At 65.0% G+C, this 18385-nt stretch overlaps 2 protein-coding genes across 26 annotated transcripts in view; both read right to left on the bottom strand.

Moving 5' to 3' along the window:
• Window positions 1–637: 637 nt before the first annotated feature.
• On the bottom strand, window positions 638–11012 carry NSMF (NMDA receptor synaptonuclear signaling and neuronal migration factor). 17 transcript variants are annotated; one of them, XM_010372623.2, is made up of 17 exons: window positions 10687–11012; window positions 10116–10177; window positions 9039–9533; window positions 8314–8412; window positions 8056–8131; window positions 7278–7283; window positions 6887–6955; window positions 6043–6095; window positions 5424–5513; window positions 4748–4872; window positions 4427–4510; window positions 4245–4278; window positions 4058–4128; window positions 2594–2673; window positions 2355–2457; window positions 2031–2106; window positions 638–1922 (listed from the first exon to the last, which is right to left on the bottom strand). In XM_010372623.2, the coding sequence occupies exons 1-17, from the start codon at window positions 10755–10757 to the stop codon at window positions 1825–1827; spliced, it is 1692 nt and encodes a 563-aa protein (XP_010370925.1). In that variant the 5' UTR covers window positions 10758–11012; the 3' UTR covers window positions 638–1824. The 17 variants fall into 17 exon arrangements, with proteins under 17 accessions (XP_010370925.1, XP_030775141.1, XP_030775147.1 ...); XM_030919281.1 differs by having other exon boundaries at window positions 4427–4872; XM_030919287.1 differs by lacking the exon at window positions 5424–5513.
• Window positions 11013–11086: 74 nt separating this feature from the next.
• The window catches only part of PNPLA7 (patatin like phospholipase domain containing 7), an 85810-nt gene continuing 78511 nt past the window's right edge, over window positions 11087–18385 (bottom strand). For 3 of the 9 annotated variants that reach the window (XM_030919279.1, XM_030919275.1, XM_010372631.2), the window contains exons 27-35: window positions 16852–16968; window positions 16653–16722; window positions 15913–16029; window positions 15188–15336; window positions 14687–14839; window positions 14436–14546; window positions 13911–13995; window positions 13009–13112; window positions 11087–11333 (exon numbers count right to left, since the gene is read on the bottom strand). In XM_030919279.1, coding sequence (XP_030775139.1) covers window positions 11238–11333; window positions 13009–13112; window positions 13911–13995; window positions 14436–14546; window positions 14687–14839; window positions 15188–15336; window positions 15913–16029; window positions 16653–16722; window positions 16852–16968 — 1002 coding nt within the window. In that variant the 3' untranslated portion in view covers window positions 11087–11237. Of the gene's footprint in view, window positions 11334–12115; window positions 12852–13008; window positions 13113–13248; window positions 13532–13910; window positions 13996–14435; window positions 14547–14686; window positions 14840–15187; window positions 15337–15912; window positions 16030–16652; window positions 16723–16851; window positions 16969–18385 lie in introns of those variants that run through there. The other 6 variants (XM_030919277.1, XM_010372633.2, XM_030919280.1 and 3 more) reach the window with 5 other exon arrangements.

Below are 18385 nucleotides of genomic sequence, written 5' to 3'. Positions count from 1 at the left end.
CTCCTCCCGGACTCCATCTAGAATGTCCCGGAGGAGCTGGAGGTGGCTGATGGATGTGTGACCGCTCCCAGCACCCCGGGCCTCAAGCCTGCTAGGCTGTGCCAGGCTATGCAGCCTGCCTCTGCGTGGGGCTGGCACACCTGGCAGGCCCCCTGACCCTGACCCTAGCCCAGCTGATACCTGCTGTTCTGTCCCCCAGCCACAGGGCAGGGAACCAGCTGGTAGCCAACCTGGCTGTGCCCAGTAGTGGTTTGGACCCTGGGGACACCTGAGGTTGAGAGAGTGGGCCCCATCTGTGGCCACACTGCTGACTGCACACACAGGGTGGCCTGAGGGGGCAGACAGCCCTCTCCCTGGTGCCCTTAGGCGGCAGGAGGAGCGGGCCGTCTCTCCTCTCCCCCCCAGACCTGGTATGGCCCCTCTCTGAGACTGCAGCTCCCCCAGCCCTCCTGCAGCTCCTCTCCATCCCCTCCCATGTCGGCCCCCCCGGCTGTGCCCTGAGGGGTGGTCTACTGGCCCGGCTCCAACTCTGTCCAGGCAGGAAGGCCCTGCAGCAGTGACCTCAGAGGAGTGGGCCCAGAAGCTGGGCCTGGGGCGGGCCCTGGAGAGCACTGAGAGGACAGACCCATGCGGCGGCCGAGGTGGAGGATCAGGTTTAATGGTCACTATGAGGGGTATCGTACACCGTTCTGAGCCCGGCCCCCGCCCCAGCCCTCCCTCAGCCGGGAACACAGCCAGGTGCCCTCAGACCCCTGGCTCTGCACAAGGGGGTCCTGCCCCCTAGCCGCAGCTATATACACGAGAGCCCATCCTGCCGGCCGTGGACAAAAGCTGGGAGCTCCTCCGAGTCAGGAGACCCTACAGTCCACCAGCTGCGCGGCCGGGTCCAGGGGCCCATTGTGGTACTGGTGAGGTTCTTGAAACCCAGGACCCAGCCCCAGCCGGGCCCCTGCCAAGCCCCAGGCCTCTGTGCTGGGATGGAGCCTCCAGATTGAGGCTGGTAAAAGCTGAACTCAACAGCAGCAATGAGAGTGCTGGGTGGGCTTGGGGGGATGGGGAGCAGGCCCCACCTGGAGCCTCCTCTGAAGGAGGGGACGCTGCGCCCTTCCCTCCTGCTGCCCAGACCGTCCCTGCCGGGTCTGGCGCCGGCTGAGGTCTGAGTAAGCGGGGAGAGGGGGTGGCAAGAGAAGTGGAAGTGAAAGCACAGACAGTCGGAGACTTGGCCAGTGCAGACAAAGCCAGAGACTCGGCCAGTGCAGACAGAGCCAGAGACTCGGCCAGTGTAGACAGAGCCAGGCTGGGCAGCCCGGCGACACTGGCCCCAAGCACACGGGCCACCCTGGTGCTGGTGATCGATACGGCAGGGAGGGGGTGGGCAGGGAGGGTCCTGAACACATGTGGGCTGCTGGGCTGGGGTGCCTATGCTGTAACTAGCAGCATAGTGCTTAACTAGTTAACAAGAAATGCTGCTTCCCTTTGAACTGTTTCGGGGGTGTAGAAATTGCACTTATTTCTATGAACCCCATGGAGGGGATTCCCAAAGCCGAGCCTCCAGGCGAGGCATGGCAGGTCAGTGCCTGGCCGCTGAGCATCCACGGGCCATGGGGCGGGATCCTCCCGGCCCCCAGGGACTGAGGCCTCTATGGCCATGGGTGCGGTGAGGACCGGAACCCACGGGGGGAACCTGAGCAACGTCTGAGGTGCCCTGAAGTGGCTCCAGGCAAGACCAGAGCCGCACAGTCCCGGGGAGCACGAGGCGGCCCAGCCCCAGGTCCCTGTGCAGAGGGAGCGGCCTGATGGCGACTGGGCGGAGGCCTCTGCCCCTCACAAGACGTCGTCAAAGTCCAGCAGCTTCGAGTGCTGGCGGCTCTTCCAAAGGCGATACAGCCGGAAGTCAAAGTACGTCTCGATCATCTGCTTCCCTGGGCGGAGCGGGGGCAGGAGGCTCAGGCCTGGCCGGCAGCCTTGGGATCCCGCCCACCGAGGCCCCACAGCGGCTGCAGAGCTTGGGCCCAGCCTGGGTCACTCACCTTGGGCTGAGAGCTCCAGGGGTGACTCGAAGGTGACCCTATAAGGAGTCATGAGAGTCCTGAGGTTCTGGAACAGCTGGAAGAAGCAGGGTGCTGTGAGTCTGAGGCAGAGAGATGGGGAAGGAGGAGGGGGAAAGAGATGGGGAGCAGGGCCCACCCTCTTTCCTCAGACCCCCCAAACCTGGCTGCGCTCAGGCAAAAGGGATTTCTAGAGGAATGCCCGGGGCAAGGAAACAAAGTGCCAGGAGACATGGAAGGCCCTGCCCTGTCTGTCCACGTCGGGGGTCTCCAGAGGCCTGGGGTGGGGCCTGGGAGTCACTGTACCTTCTCCCCATTGGGGTTCCCCAGAATGTAGCAGCCCATGATGTGGATGACGTTCGGCTCTGGGTTCACTTTACTCATCAGGCGGCTCAGCCGCTTCCAGAAGCTGGTGGAGAGGGGCGGGTCACCCAGTGGCAGGGGACAGGCACCCCGCTCCACAGAGGGGACCGTGGGGGAGGGATGCTCCGGGGCCTGGACTCTGCCTCCAGCCCTCCCCGCGCCCAGGGCACCCGGCTTCTCACTGAATCATGTCCTCTTCCTTCTCCACTTTGGCAAAGGTGGCCACCTTGTTCTTGAGCAGATAGAGGTGTCCAGGGCCTCCCTGTAAGAAGCTGTGGTCAGGCACCTGCTCCTCCTTACTCCCCCTCTCCCACACACATGCACACACGCACACGCGTGGGAGGTGTTTTTGGTCTTCCTCTCCTGGTCATGTCTCTTCTCCTTGATCTCCCCCCCACATCTCTTCCCCTTGGTCTCCCTGACCCTACGCCTCTTCCCCTTGGTCTTTCCCCATCCCAGCCTCTTCCCCTTGGTCTCCCCTCCAAACACCTCTTCTTCTTCATCTCCCCCACCACGTCTCTTTCCCTTGGTCCTCTACAACGTCTACGTCTCTTCCCCTTGGTCTCCCCCACACCGTGTCTCTTCCCCTTGGTCCCCCCCACCACCATGTCTCTTCCCCTTGGTCTCCACCCCCCACACCTCTTCCCCTTGGTCCCCCCCCAGGTCTCTTCCCCTTGGTTCCCCCCACCATGTCTCTTCCCCTTGGTCTCCACCCCCCACACCTCTTTCCCTTGGTCTCCCCCCAAAATGCCTCTTCCCTTTGGTCTCCCCTACCCCATGCCTCTTCCCCTTGGTCCCCCCACACCATGTCTCTTCCCCTTGGTCTCCCCCACCCCACCACGTCTCTTCCCCTTGGTCTCCACCCCCCACGCCTCTTCCCCTTGGTCTCCCCGCAAAATACCTCTTTCCCCTTGGTCTCCCCCACCCCATGCCTCTTCCCCTTGGTCCCCTGCCCCATGTCTCTTCCCCTTGGTCTCCCCCCCTCACCATGTCTCTTCCCCTTGGTCTCCCCCCACCACCATGTCTCTTCCCCTTGGTCTCCCCCCCTCACCATGTCTCTTCCCCTTGGTCTCCCCCCACCACCATGTCTCTTCCCCTTGGTCTCCCCCCCTCACCATGTCTCTTCCCCTTGGTCTCCCCCCACCACCATGTCTCTTCCCCTTGGTTTCCACCCCCCACGCCTCTTCCCCTTGGTGCCCCCCAGATCTCTTCCCCTTGGTCTCCTGCCTCATGTCTCTTCCCCTTGGTCTCCACCCCCCACGCCTCTTCCCCTTGGTGCCCCCCAGATCTCTTCCCCTTGGTCTCCACCCCCCATGCCTCTTCCCCTTGGTCTCCCCCAACTTGACCTCTTCCCCTTGATCTTCCCCACCCCATGCCTCTTCCCCTTGGTCTCCCCCAACTTGACCTCTTCCCCTTGGTCTCCCCCAACTTGACCTCTTCCCCTTGGTCTCCCCCAACTTGACCTCTTCCCCTTGGTCTCCCCCACCCCATGCCTCTTCCCCTTGGTCTCCCCACCCCATGCCTCTTCCCCTTGGTCTCCCCACCCCATGCCTCTTCCCCTTGGTCTCCCCCAACTTGACCTCTTCCCCTTGGTCTCCCCACCCCGCCACAATTCTCCAGGGCCGGAGAAGAACACTGAGCCCTACCTGGCAGAAAATCAGCATCTTCCAGATCTTGGCTCCCTTGTGGTAGACGTTCAGCTTCCTCTCTATCTCCTCTGTGGGAGAGTGGGTGTGAGCGCTGTGGCTCCCACCCCAGCCCCAGGGGCACCCCCCGCCTGTGTCTGCTCTCCCAGCCCCAGGACCAGCAGAGAGGGGCCAATGAGACACATACCAAGGATGTCCTCGAAGGTTGCGTGCTCATGGTCCTGAGGACAGACACAGGCCACAAGGCCACATCAGGGCTTCGTCAGAGCCAGCAGCGTCACAGCCCGCTGGGGACCTGGGGTGCCAGCGCTGGCCCAGGGTGGGGCTGCAGGAGGGGATCTGTGGGGGCAGGCCTGGGGCGGGACTCACGTAGAGGATGGGGATGATGGAGGGGTCGTCCCGGCGGATGATGGTGGGGATGTACTCAGCCTTGGGCACCTTGGAGGAAATGAGCTGGGGAGACAAAGAGCTGCTCAGGGGCCCCAGGCCCATCCAAAAGCCGAGGGGCTGTGGGAGCCCCCATGAGGCTACCTTCTGGCTGCCAGGCAGCCCAAGGGTACAGCCCTGTGAGACCCCCTCCCACAGGCAGCTGGAGAAGGCTGCGTGGTCCCAGGCAGAGCAGGCTGGGCTCTTGGGACAGGGCCAAGTCCTGCTGGGGTGCAGAGGAGCACTGCCCGGGCTGGGCCTCACCATGACCTTTGGTGGCACGAAGCCCTCGGTGTCACACGCCACGGCCTCCAGGCCCTTCTCAGTGTCCCAGTCCAGGTCCTCGAAGGCCTCGTCCAGCGTGCAGTGGGAGCTCTGCAGGTCACTGCCTGGGAAGCCAGAGGGTCACCAAGACAGCAAGCCTGGCAGCACCTCCTGTCCTGGCCACGGCCCAAGGCCCACAGGGCCCGAAAGGCCCATCCTAGAGGGTCCTCCAAGCAAGTGGGAGGACTATGCAGAGGCCGCCGCCAGCCGGGCAGGACAGGCCTGCGGACACCACTTGGGTAGCAGCCTGATGTGGGGAGGGAGACCCTGGTGCCAGGCTGGTGGAAGGCGCGTGCAGGCATCAGCTCCAGCCAAGTTGGCAGGGCGCCTGGGAGGGAGTGGGGGCGGGCACCGCAGTCCCCTGCCCCTCAAGGCCTCTTGTGAGTGTCAGTGGGCACGGCCCTACAGGCGCCCCCGGCCAGCACTGCCGCAGCCGTTAAGTTAGCCCCATTTTTGAGATCGGAGATGCTGAGGGCGTCCCCATCTCACAAATAGGTAAACCAAGGCTCAGAGTGCAAAAGCGCAGCCCAGCGGCCCTGGCAGGGGACCCCCAGCAGGGGTCTAGGGTCTAGGGGAGGCTCTGGGAAAGGTTGGCGGGCCTGTGCGGGGCACCTACTGTCTCGGGAGTCGTGGGAAGTGTCGGCTTTCATGGGGGTGGGGTCGCTCCAGGACCGGCTGAAGCTCCGCTCGCGCCGCTCAGCGAACGCTGCAGAGAGCAAAACCCGCATTAGCGAGCGGGCGAGGCGGGGCCTCGGGAGACTCAGGCCCCAGGCAAGGGGACCACGGGGGCCCTGGGCAGAGGAAGCTGATGTGGGTGTGGCCTGAGGCACATGAAGCAGACACGGACCAGAGACTCGGTTGGTTCAGGGTCAGGATCAGCGAACACTGGGGCGGGGCCAGAGGCTGAGTCTGGGAGAGGAGGAGCCTGTGTCGGGCTGGGGGCGTGGCTGGGAGGGAAGGAGCCTGTGTCGGGCTGGGGGCGTGGCCGGGAGGGGTGGAGCCTGTGCCGGGCTGGGGTGTGGCTGACAGGGGAGGAGCCTTGTCGGGCCGGGGGCGCGGCTGGGAAGGCAGGAGCCTGTGCCGGACTGGGGGCGTGGCTGGGAGGGGAGGAGCCTGAGGCAGGGCCTGGCTGGGTTTAGGGCAGGGTGGTCGTTCTTAGCACAGCTAGCAGCACGCAAAGCCCCAACCAGCCAAGCGCAACGCCGGCCCCCCACCCCTGCCCCACGGGGCCTTACTCTGGGCCTTCACCCTCCGGCTGCCGACCATGCGCAGGTGTTTGCGGAAGTTCCTGGGGGAGGAAGTGAGGGGCTGAAGGCCTTGAGGGGGTGGCGGCAGCCCCTGCCCACCTAGTCCCCGTCGGGCTAGCGCTCTACTCTCACCCCTTCGGTGTGGGAAGCCAATGCTCTCCCTGGCTCCTGGCACCACCTCCCACCCAAAGGCAAATCCCACCCAGTGCTCGCCCCGCGAGAGCCTTCCAGGGCTCCCCTTCGCCTCCAGAACAAAGGTGCAGTGCCTGGTGCTCTGGATCAAGCTTCCTCCGGAGCTGCATTCCCAGGCTCTGACCTTCCGTCCTTGCCCGGGACTCACACCCTGAGCCTCCATGCCCTTGTGGCTGAGGATCCAGCCTGCCTGCGCTGCAGCAGAGTGGGGCTCCTGTCTGCACCACCCCATGGCGGGCTGGGGGCCTGCAGGAGCCCCCTCTCCTGCTCTGTGTCCTTGAGCCACCTCAGGGGCAGGTCCTCTCCTCCACCAAACTTTGGACCCTGCCAAGGCCCAACATCCGAAACGGGCAAAAAGTTTCCCAGACATAGCTCTGTAGTTGGAGCGGGGGAGAGGGGCCTTGCCTCTGGCCCCAGCCCAGACAGAGACCCGTGCCCTCGGAATGCAGGACTGAGGGTGAGATGCTTTCCTGCAGCCCGGGCCACATGGCCCCTCCTGCCTGCCACGTCCCCAGAGCAGGGCCAGGCCAGTGGTCGCCACCACCCTTCCCCCATCAGGTCTGCCAGGGCCGAGGGGGCCCAGGCCAGGCCAGCACAGACCAGAGATGGACCCTGGTGGCGAGTGGCTGGCAGGCCCTACCTCTGGATTACAGACGCGGAATCATTCTCCCGTTTCCGGCGCTTCCTCTCCGCGTAGCCCCTGAACACCCTGGGAAACCACCGCGAGTCAGCACTGCCCTTGGCCGGAGGCAGGAGGGACACAGACGTGGGGACAGTGGTGCGAGCAGAGGGCCCAGCAGGGCGTCTGGGGCATGGGGCTGGGTAGAGGAGTCCCAGCCTGCCTCACCTGTCGAGGCCCAGCTCCCGGCAGGCCCTGCTGCGACCTCGGTGCCCGCTGGGAGCCAGGCCCACAGAGAGCGGCACTCCCTCAAGACCCAGGTCCCTGGCCTGCCCAGACCTATTTGGGGGTGGGAGGGTCTCCCCAGGGACAACGGCTGTGCCCTTAGGCACCAAGTCATACAGGTACTTACGAGATGCTGAAGCCAGGGCCGAAAGGGATGGCGTGAGAGAGAAGACACAGTGAGCTCAACCCTGGGCCTCCCCTCAGCCCCCACCCGGCCCCTGCAGTTCCCTTCTTGTCACTGACCCAGTAGATCCCTCACAGGTAACCCAGCCACCAGCAGGATGCTGGCTACACTGCCAGCCAGCCCTGAATAGGCAACGGAAGCTTACGTCACTGCAGCCCATGCCACCAGGACCGGTTGCTGACACCGGGCAGCCTGAGGCTGGGAGTGGGGTGGACTCCCCCTGTGCAGGGCACTTCTTTGGTGTGGGGGCCACTGCAGCAAAGGGAACTTCCCTGGAAGGAACCCCAGAACAGAAAACCCAGATGTATGTCCAGACAGAGAAGAGCAGGTCCCTGGGGGGACCCCAAAACTGTGATTACCTGTGGCACATATGAAACAGAAGTAGGCTTCTATTTAGGGTTTGAGGGAGGGCAGACACAGGCTGAGGAGAGGGGATGGCAGCAGGAGAACCACACCACACGCCACACCCCACTGACAGCTCATCAGCTGCAGCCCTGGGCCAGGTCCCCTGACCAGAGGACTGTGGGGGGGCTGGGCACCAGCCATGGGAGGGGAAGAGCAACCAGCCCTGGCCCCCCTGGCAGGCCTGGCACAGCATGGGCACATGGGGCTGTTCAGAAGCAGCCCCCCGGTAGGCCCAGAGGCTGGGAAAAAGCCGTGTTCCCTGAGCAGCAGAAAAAGGCCACCCGGCCCTGACCCCACATTGTGGCACAAGACTCACGCTTGCATAGTTGTGGTTGCTGTCTGGAAGCTGAAAAGGTTTTCCTTGGGGAACCAGGTACGAATGGGGATGTCGTCTAAAAGAGACAAAAAGGAGCGGCGGCTGGGTGAAGTCTCTCCCTCCTGTTGGGAAGCAGATGCTTCTGAGTCCGGGGGTCAGCAGCAGCGGGCAGCCAGGGCGGGTGGGGGGAGGCTGGCACAGGGTGGCATCCCCACACGGGCCCAGCGGGCAGTGCTCAAATGTCTGTTGCTCACTCACCAAGACCATGCTCTTGGTGACTTGACGCTTTGATTTTTTTTGGCTTAACTTTCCCTTTGGCCACCCAAAGTTTGAGGAACATTCCTTTGAAAGCACGGTCTGTCTCCAGGAGGCCCAGGAAAAAAATGCATCTGTTTCCCTTGGGCATCTGAGGCCTTCTCTGCAGCCCCCATGCTCTAGCTGGAGGCCCTCACTGAGGCTGGAGACCACCTTGCTGAGGGTTGTCCCCTTCCCAGGGGCCCCACAGCCTTTCCCTGATGCCCAAGTATGGGGACAGTGGAGTGACTTTCTGCCTGGTGGACAAGCTACCACACAACTCAACAGTACTGGGGAAACGGGCCCACTGCCTGGCTGGGCCCCAACAGCTCCCCAGGACTCTTGGAGGGCAGCCCAATCTCCTGATTAAGCGGTGTTTCCTCCCTATATATCCCTTAAGATCCTCCCAGGCCCCCGCCTCTGGGAAGCACTCCTTGATTGACCTGGTGCTAGCAGGGCCAAAGCGGACTGTGAGGCCTGGCAGATTTTGCTGAGGAGCTGAGGGAACTCACAGCTCATAGGGTGTGGAGGCAGCAGCAGGAGCCTGCCGGGTTTAATCTTGAGTCCACTGGCATACTGTGACCTGAGCACCCATCCCCTGTTCCAAGCCTCACAGTGGCTGCTGCTGTCAGACCCTGGCAGTGGCATGCACCCCCAAACCTGTCCATGCCCCAACACAAGCCCCTCACCAGACACACGGTCAACACTGTACATCCTCTCCAGCTTCTTGCGGCGGCCAGAGGTCTCAGGCAGAGGTGGCTGGTCCAGCCCAAAGGCCCGAGGGGTGGGGCCAGGAGCCAGCTGGGCACATCCGGGGCATTCCTTGGAGCCCTGGCGGCTGCCCGCCCAGCTCTGGCAGGGCCTGCTGACGTCCTCCCGGCTGCCGCCAGGGCTGGCGCGCAGGGGCTGGCTGTGGTGGTGAGGGTGCCGCTGCCGCCGCCCCTTCACCACCGCCAGCTCAATGGCCTCCGCCTCGGGGCTGGGCAGCAGGGCAGGCTCCCCAGAGATGGTGTACACTCGAGGCTGGGGGCCCTCGCCTGCGGGCTTCCTAATGCCGGGCTCCTCTGAGAGGCTGCCCTCGTAGCAGCCGTTGGAGACGAGGGACAGGCGGCGCTTGTTCTGGGGGGCCGGCTGCATCTCGGGGGATCCGTCGTGGCCAGAGTAGGCATCAGCCAGCAGGTGATCTGGGAGAGACACTGGGTGAGCCTGCAGCGGCGCGGCCCCTCGCTGCTGGTTTCATAGCAGGCCGAAGGCAGAGAACACCCAATGGGCACCTGGCGTCTGTGGGGGGCTGGGGCTGCCCAAACCCTAGTCACTGGCGTGTTTCTGAGCCCCTCAACTCCTATCTGGGCCTGAAGCCCCTGCATGTGCGTGGGGGCGGGGTGACTCCGTGCTACCTGTGTGCGGTCCTGCCGGGTAGGAACACGCAGGCAACCCCCCAGCCTGCGATCGCACCGTTTGCCTGGTGCCAACTTCCCCCTCCCCCCACCAGCTGGCCCCCAGAGGCAGTGGTGCCAGCCCTGGGGGAGCCAGGAGGCCTGTTGCCATGCCAACGGCCCAGGCGGGGTGGGTGCCATGGTGACGAGCGGCTGGGAACTGCTCCTGGGGCTCGGGCAGGGAGGGCAGGGGATGTGAGGAAGCCAGGCCGGCAGGGCGCCCGGCCCACGCGCAACCAATGCCCCTCACGCTCCACCCCCGGAGGCAGGGATCAGCATCCCCTGGGCTGGGGTGTCTGGGCGGCCCTGGCACGGCGTCGCGTGCCCTACCTGCGCCGTTGCGGTTCTCAGGGTGACTCTGGGACAGGTACTCTCCAAACGCTCGAGCTGCTCTGAGGGTGGACAGAGAGGGCACGGTCAGAGGCCACGGCACGACCCTCCCAAACACAGGGCGGCACAAGAGCCGGGGATCCGGTCCCCAGCCAGGCCTTCGGCGTCTGGAGGGAGGGTCGGGGGTCGTCCCCTCTGGGAGCCCACACACCGTTGGTCCTGGTGCGCCCTGGCCAGGCCTGCAGGCCCGGCCCCTGCCCGTCGGCCCGTGGAGAGGGGTCACGAGGCTGGTTGGCTGCTGTTCCTTGGGGAACCGAGGCCACTCCGGACCCGGGGGGTGCGCTCGCCCACCATGCGCTCGCGAGGGGAGGGGACAGGAGGGCAGAGCAGGGGGCCACGAAGAAGGAAGCACGGCGAGAAGCCGGAGGAGGGGGCGCGGGGCGCGGGGAGGGCGCCGCAGTGGGAGAGGCTGGGGCCCGGGAGCCCGGGGAGCACCACGGGGCAGGGGCGGACTCGGGCGGGGTCGGGGGTCCGGGGCGGGATCCCAGGAAGGCGGCCCCGCTGCACTCACCGCACTTTGGCCGCCACCGAGGACATGGCCTCGCTCCTCAGCGCCCTCCTCCTGGAGGCGGCGGCGCCCATGATCGAGGCGGCGGCGCATCCCCCGGGCCTCAGAGCGCGCCCCGCGCCCGCCGCCTTCGCCGGGGTAGCCGCGCCGCGCCGGGGGTCGCGCTTGGGCTCGGGTTCGGGGTCTCGCTCGGGCTCCGACTCGGGCTCGGGCTCGGGCTCGGGCTCGGGGTCGGGCCCGGGCCCCGCATGGCCGCACCCGGCGCTCCGCGCGTGCCACCGCTCCCGGGAGAGCGCTGCCCGGACTGAGGGCTGGCCCCGCCCATCGTGACGTCAGGACCCGGGCGGGCTCCGAGGGGCGGTCGGTCCCGCCCACTGTGACGTCAGGGCCCGGGAGCGCTCGGAGAGGACAAGTGACCCCGCCCACCGTGACGTCAGGGCTCGGGTTGGGGGCGGGGCCGGACGGCCTGGCTCCGCGCCCTCTCGTCCAGGCCTCCAGAGCGGGGAAACTGAGGCCAAGGGCCTCCCGCTCGCAAAGTCCTGGGCCCTCGGCCCTCACGATCTGCTGCTTAGACCTGCAGGGGTCACAGGGCGGCCGATTCTCCCTCCTCTTACACAAAAGGGCTCCCTGTGCAGTTTGGGACCTGGAAACTGAAGGGGAAGCCGGTTTAGGGGCACCCAGTGTGCTCGAGGCCAGAGGGAGCCAGAGAGTCCCGTCCTGGTCCTGGGGGCCACAGCTCCACGCAGACTCTGGGAACCCTACCTGCCTGACCTGCAGTTGCCGCCCTAGGGGCTCTCAGGCCCCAGCAGTGGGGCCATTTGAGGAGGACTGGGGACTGCCCAGCCTTGGGGACCACCCATATCAGGGACAGCCAGTAGTGTTTCTTTGCCACAGGGACTTCAGCCCGGGAGACACGTCCAACACTCAGATCCACCTTTATTGAAACACCACATGGCAGCATCAGGGCTCCCACACCTCACAGGGCTTCGGGGGCCTCACAGGGCTGCAGGGGGTTCACAGGGCTCCGGGGGGGCTCACAGGGCTGCAGGGGGTTCACAGGGCTCCGGGGGGGCTCACAGGGCTGCAGGGGGTTCACAGGGCTCCGGGGGGGCTCACAGGGCTTTCACAGGGCTCCGGGGGGGTGGCTCACAGGGCTGCAGGGGGTTCACAGGGCTCGGGGGGGGGGGGCTCACAGGGCTGCAGGGGGGCTGACAGATCAGCAGGGAGGCTCAGGGCTGCAGCGGGTTCACAGGGCTGCAGCAGGGCTGACAGAGCAGGAGGGAGGCTCACAGGGCTGTAGGGGGCTCACAGGGCTTTGGGGGTCCTCACAGGGTTGCAGGGGGGCTCACAGGGCTCTCACAGGGCTGCAGGGGGTTCACAGGGCTCCGGGGGGGTTCACAGGGCTCCGGGGGGGCCTCACAGGGCTGCAGGGGGTTCACAGGGCTCCAGGGGGGCTCACAGGGCTCCGGGGGGGGGGGCTCACAGGGCTGCAGGGGGTTCACAGGGCTCCGGGGGGGCTCACAGGGCTGCAGGGGGGCTGACAGATCAGCAGGGAGGCTCATAGGGCTGCAGCGGGTTCACAGGGCTGCAGCAGGGCTGACAGAGCAGGAGGGAGGCTCACAGGTCTGTAGGGGGCTCACAGGGCTTTGGGGATCCTCACAGGGTTGCAGGGGGGCTCACAGGGCTTCGGGGGGCCTCACAGGGCTGCAGGGAGGCTCACAGGGCTTTGGGGGGCCTCACAGGGCTGCAGGGGGGCTGACAGAGCAGCAGGGAGGCTCACAGGGCAGTAGGGGGTTCACAGAGCTTCGGGGCCCTCACAGGACTGCAGGGGGGCTCACAGGGCTGCAGGGGGTTCACAGGGCTTCAGGGGCCTCACAGGGCTGCAGGGGGAGCTCACAGGGCCCTGTGTGCAGGGCTGCAGGTACAGAGAAGAGGCCCAGAGAATCCTAACACAGCCTGGGGCTCCGGGGAAAGCTGGGGCTTCCAGCAGGGCAGGTACAGAGGCCCCTAGGAGTTGGCAGGAACCTCAGCCTTGGGGACAGTCCCACAGAAGACATTGCATCTGGGCTGTTTAGCACAGGCCTCTACCCGTCCTGGTCAGAGGAGCCCTCGGACAGTTTTGGGAAAGCCAGGCTGGGGTGTCCATGCCGCAGCAAGGACTCGTCCTCCTGCAAGCAGACCGTATGTTGCACGTGAGGACTAGGCAAGGCCGAGGCTGTGCAGCGCTGGTAACCCAGTGGGACCACAGGGAGGGAGTGTCCGGCTCAGGGCCAGGCACTGAGACTCAGCTGCAGGCACGAGGTGGGGCCACGCCCAGCTACTCACCGAGTCTGAGCCCCGTTCGGCCAAGGTACTCTGGAAGTCTGCGTATGCATCCCTGGGGACGTCCAGCAGCTCCTCCTCGTACTCCGTCTGGTAGTCAGATTCGTCTGGCGCCGAGGGTAGGGCCACATCAGTTCCCTCCCAAGGAAGGGACCATGCCCAGCACAGCCACACTCAGAGGCAGAACTGGCCACAGATGCCCACCCCTGCCCCTAGGTGGACGGAGGCCCCACAGGCAGCCACCTGGTCCCAGGGCAGCCCTGCACACTACCCCTGGTTCTGTCTGCCTCCAGCCTTGCCCCAGCATATCACTTGGTAGGTCTTCCACAAGGACAAGGGGCGGGTAGACACTCCTCCCCTTGTCAGCCAGGCACCGAGGGCTCCAGCACCCCAGACCAGGCCTCTGTGGACAGGAGCTGCCTTGCCCAGGGCTCTCTCAGCCCGCAGCAGCCACGAAGGCATCTCCCAGGAGAACGTCCAGTTCTGCTGTCAGGAGGCCACTGGCCGAAGGTCCAAGCGCAGGGACCTGGATGGAGCATGGAGGGGAGTGGACCCGCCCTTCTGGCCCTGCTGCCCCTCCAACAAGCAGCCTTCATTCCCATTTCCCACTGGGTGGGGTGGGGTGGGAGGCAAAACGTGGTTCTACCTCAGCCCTGAGGTGTGGCTGGGACTTGGGGTGAATGAAGGGCAGAGGCTGGGTGGCCCAGGGTGGTCACAGTCCCACTGCTGTGGATACACGTGGTGCCCGGGACGGAGGAGCACCACCAAGCACCCCAGCTGCTGTAGCGTGGGTGTGGACGTGGGCAGGAAGGGAGGCCGTGGGCCTCTGGGGTGGGGGCGTCGAGCCCAACACAGCATCAGGAGGCCACACATTTGCAAGCACCTCGTCTTGGGCCTCCACTCACCATCCACCATGGTGGGCTTGGCAGGCTCAATGCAAGACACAATTTCGGCAAGGTCGGTGAAGGAGGCGTTGGGACAGGTGAGGACCTGGAGATGGGGTGAGGACAGCACGTTGCCTGTGGACACCCACCTGCCAGTCCCCAGTCTGCTTCCTGTGAGGAGGCCCCACCCACCCTGTGCCCTCTCTGTAGCCTCCGCCTGCCCCCCAAGTTGGGGCAGGGGCAGGGGCCGGGGAGATGCGCAGTTCTGAGCAATCCTTGTCCTAGCCCTGGAGTCTTTGACTAGTGGGGCAGAGCCTGTGGCCTGAGGAACTGGACGCGGTCCGGGGAGCTGGGCGTGGCCTGGGGAGCTGGGCGTGGCCTGAGGAACTGGGCGTGGCCTGAGGAACTGGGCACGGTCCGGGGAGCTGGGCGTGGCCTGGGGAGCTGGGCGTGGCCCGATCTGGGCATGGCCTGAGGAGCTGGGCGCGGTCTGGGGAGCTGGGCGTGGCCTGGGGAGCTGGGCGTGGTCCTGGCGCCCGCACTCACCGCACTCGAGGGCCTCTTGCTTGGCCCCTGCTGGTCGCGCAGCATCTTCTCCAGCACGCCACTGCGGCCCCAGATGTCAAACACCGTGCGCCCGTGCTGGTACCCCACTTCCTATGCACACCCCCAGGGCCCCATCAGGAGGTGTAGGGAGCCCCCCACTTCCTGTCTTCTCAAAAGGGGGAAGCGGGGAGGGGCGGCCACCGGAGTGCCCTCTGCCCGCCTCCGCCGCTGCGGGTGTGGCCGGCACTCACGCAGATCTCGTTGAACTTGCTGAAGTCCAGGGTGCCGTAGCTGTCGATAGGGGGGCGCAGGTACTCGCAGTAGTCACTGCTCTTCACCACCTCCAGCTGCCGCACGCAGCACACGTAGGCCAGGCGCGTCTGAATCTCCGCCATGTTCAACACCTGCTACCGTCACAGCCGCCTGAGTCTCCTGCCCTGGCCCCTACCCCATCCCAGCATGGCCCGTAGTGCAGGACAGGTTCTGGAGACCCATTCTCCAACCTGGGGCCGCGGGGAGAGGGTAGCAGCTCCCGGCCGGGGGTCCTCCCTGCGGGCTGCCACAGCCGTCAGGCCCGTCCGGCCTCGTCCCTTCTTTCCCCCGAGCTGGGCTCAGGCAGGGGTGGTGAGGCGTGGCCCCACACCTGCTGGCCTCAGAGCCCAGGAGTGGCCCCCACTTCCCTGCCGCAGGACAGGTGTGGGGCTGCAGGGAGGAGCCACAGGGACAGCCCAGCTCGCCCGGTAGCACCCCACCTTGACTTTCGTGGCCAAGGGGTTCCAGCGTTTCCACAGCAGCCACCAGCCAGACAGCGCATCCCCATAGTTGGTGAGGTCCGTCTCATCTCGGCTGCCCACGTCAATGGCAATCACCACTTTTGCCCCCATGGACCGGGCCACATCCGCTACGGAGAAGCCAGCCCTGGTTACCCCCTGGACAGGCATGCAGAGCCAGGGGACGAGGACAGAGCCTGCCTCACCGACACCTGACCTGGGGGCTGTGGGGTCTCCTCTCTGCCATTACACCTTCTAGAGGCAGAAGACTCACACGCCCAGCTCGGTGGGCAGCTGTGGGCACACAGCTGTGTCCTGGGCCATTCTGACCGCATATCCCACAGGTGACAGGAGTGGCCTGGTCCCCAGCAAGCCCGACACCTGCAGGCTGTTAGTTTCTGACTGTGGGCACAGATGGGGCTTAATTGCTCCCAGTTACTCGACTTGGCCTTTGTTCTGCATGCTGCTGAGCTGACAAACAGGGCCATATGCTGGAGCACATGCTGCCGGTGCCTGCGTGTGCGTGTACACGCGTGTGCATGTTCTCGGAGCTCTGATGCCAGCCTGACATTTTCCCTTGGCACACTCTAAGGAAAACGTGTTCCAGCCCAGCCTTCTCGGAGCAGAGGCAGCAGCAGCAGGGGCCATGGGGTGGAGTGACCCAGGAGCCTGTGCTCCTGCCGGGTGTGGTCCCCCAACCGCAGTACCTGGGAGGTTGTTGATGTAGCCCCCATCCATCAGCAGGTGTCCGTCCTTGGGGTCACAGAGAGGGGGCATGTAACCGGACAGGGACATGCTGGCACGCACATACCGCCACAGGGAGCCTGGGGAGGGGGCCCGGAGTCGCTGGTTACCCGGAGGAGGCTCCTCCTGGGTCCAGGGGTCAGGGCCTTGCCTCTGCAGTCCTGGAGCTGGTAGGTCCCACCTCTCTGAGGCCGCCTCCACAAAGGGAAGCGCATGGCCCAAAGGGCTGAACAAAACTGAGTTCTTTCTCTGGGGTCGCACTGCATTGTGTATGCCCAGGACTTCCAACTGCTGTGAACCCCTCACCCCAGGAGTGAGGGAGCCCCTCACTTTGTCCTCCCACATGATGTCCATCAGTCTAGCCCACATCACTGATTCTGCGAGGGTCCCGTCTGGCCTTCTGAGGTCTCTGGACCAGGCCACGCCCCCTCCTGTCTGAGGTCTCTGGTCCAGGCCACGCCCCCTCCTGAGGTCTCTGGTCCAGGCCACGCCCCCTCCCGTCTGAGGTCTCAGGCCCAGGCCACGCCCCCTCCTGTCTGTACACCTAGTAAGGGCATCCTGTGTCCTCCAAGGACAGAGCTGCCCACACGTTTGCGTCCTTCAGGAGACCCCTGCGGCCTTCCCGACCCCCAGGGCTGCTGGGGTCTCCCCTTGCCCACATCTCGCATCCAAGCGGCCGCCCCTGCGCGGCAGTAGTGCTCACCGTCGGTGTGGACCCGCATGGCCGAGGCTGTGATGTCAGTGGTGATGGCGAAATAGGGAATCCACAGGTCCTGCAGGCGGACGGGGCTTAGACGGACCCTTTCCCATCATGCTCCTGTCCCGTGTCTGGGGAGGCTGACTCAGGGCCAAGAGGCGGGAGCCAGGAGGGGACAGGCACTGGGGGCTAGGTGGAGGTTCACCTCGATCTGCCGGTCCTTGAAGACGCTGCAGATGCTGCTGTTGAAGCCGGCTCCAGAGAACATGGATGTGATGGGGTAGGTGAGGTCCAGTGCGGCCTTCATCATGGATGTCATGCCCTGGGGGCACATGTGCAATTGACAGAAGGCTCCCACTCTCCCTGCGGGCTGCCACAGCAGACACATGGCGTCCCAATGGCGGCTCATGAATGGAACGGGGGTCCAGAGTATCCTTGGGCCCCACCCAAGGTCCTGATCTCACAAGAACTCACTATCACAAGAACAGCATGGGGTAAACTGCCCTCATGATCCAATCACCTCCCACCAGGTTCCTCCCTCAACACATGAGGATTACAATTTGAGATGAGATTTGAGTCGGGACACAGATCCAAGTCTTATCAATAGTACCATGACATATCCATGGAGAATAGTCTCCCGACAATTTTCTACCTCTAAAATTGGTAAATAATTTCTATTCTGAGGGCGTTTCTATTCTTTGGCACCCTGGCTAGAGCCTCAGAGGGAGCAGAGGCTGGTGGACACCCCAGGGCCTGAAAGCCAGGATACAGCCCTACCCTCAGTCCTTTTCTGACCCCTAAGCCCTCGCTGGCCCTACCCTCCCAGGCTCCGCAGCATTCCCGTGCCTGGGGCCTCCTCGGTTTTGCCTGCTCAGCTCTGGGGCAAGGCCTGGCCCAGGCCCATGGCCGGAGGGTCGGGGAGGAGAGCTGGGGGCAGGCTGCTGGGCACATGAGGTTCCTGGGCCAGGAGAACACAGTGGAGTGCTCTTGGGAAGGTCAGAGCCACCCAGCCCTGGCTCACATGCCACTGTGGCACTCCATCGGGGGTCCACTCTCTTGGGCTCCTGGGTGGGCCTGGGGCCCATCCTTCCTCAGTGAGGCAGGCAGGACTCGAGACTGACCTCGAACTAGCCTCACAATGCTGTCTTTGATGCAGTGTGGGTGGAGAGGAAGGGTCTTCCCTGCCACAGTGAGCTAGGGCTCAGGGGACGGAAGCTGGGAGGGAAGCGTTTGGAGTGTGGGCTGGACATGCTTACGCCATGTGATGCAGGCAGTGAGAATGCCTCGGCCACAGGCAGAAGAGACCCCAGTCCTTCCCTGAGGAAGCCCCTGCCCAGCACCAGAGGGGCTTACAGAGCTGAGCCAGACCCCAGTGCCGGCTGTCCCCTCTCCTCAGCATGAGGGGTGGGCACACAACCCCAGGCCCACCTTGCCCCCAGCCAGCTTGCAGGGCCCAGTGTTCCCAGCACAGAAGGAGGACCAGCCCAGAGAGCTCTGGCCATTCCCACTCTTGGGCCCCCAGCGCCAGAGCCGCAGAGGGAGGGACAGGGAGAGGGCCACCAGGTGGCTCTGGGACAGGACCGGCTCTGAGCCACCTCTGCCCATGATGGGTTCTGTCCCGAGGACACTGTCCCTGAGGCCGTCCTGCTGCATACCAGTCCCTAAGCCCTCTTTTGAGCGACACACTGAAGGTGACCGGGTGACTCGTTTAAGGGAAAGACACATTTCTGGAACAGAGA

The sequence above is a fragment of the Rhinopithecus roxellana genome, chromosome 16, assembly GCF_007565055.1.
Source record: "Rhinopithecus roxellana isolate Shanxi Qingling chromosome 16, ASM756505v1, whole genome shotgun sequence".
Classification (NCBI taxonomy): domain Eukaryota; kingdom Metazoa; phylum Chordata; class Mammalia; order Primates; family Cercopithecidae; genus Rhinopithecus; species Rhinopithecus roxellana.
Note: the sequence above shows the minus strand (reverse complement) of the source record. Positions and strands in the feature narration are given on the sequence as shown.

Excerpts from the sequence above, each read along its gene's own strand:
- NSMF (XM_030919281.1), bottom strand. The coding sequence starts at position 10,757 with ATGGGCGCCGCCGCCTCCAGGAGGAGGGCGCTGAGGAGCGAGGCCATG. Across the intron at positions 10,178-10,686 it reads TCGGTGGCGGCCAAAGTGCG|AGCAGCTCGAGCGTTTGGAG; the intron begins GTGAGTGCAGCG and ends GTCCACCCTCAG. Across the intron at positions 4,279-4,426 it reads CCATCATCCCCATCCTCTAC|GACCATGAGCACGCAACCTT; the intron begins GTGAGTCCCGCC and ends GTCTGTCCTCAG.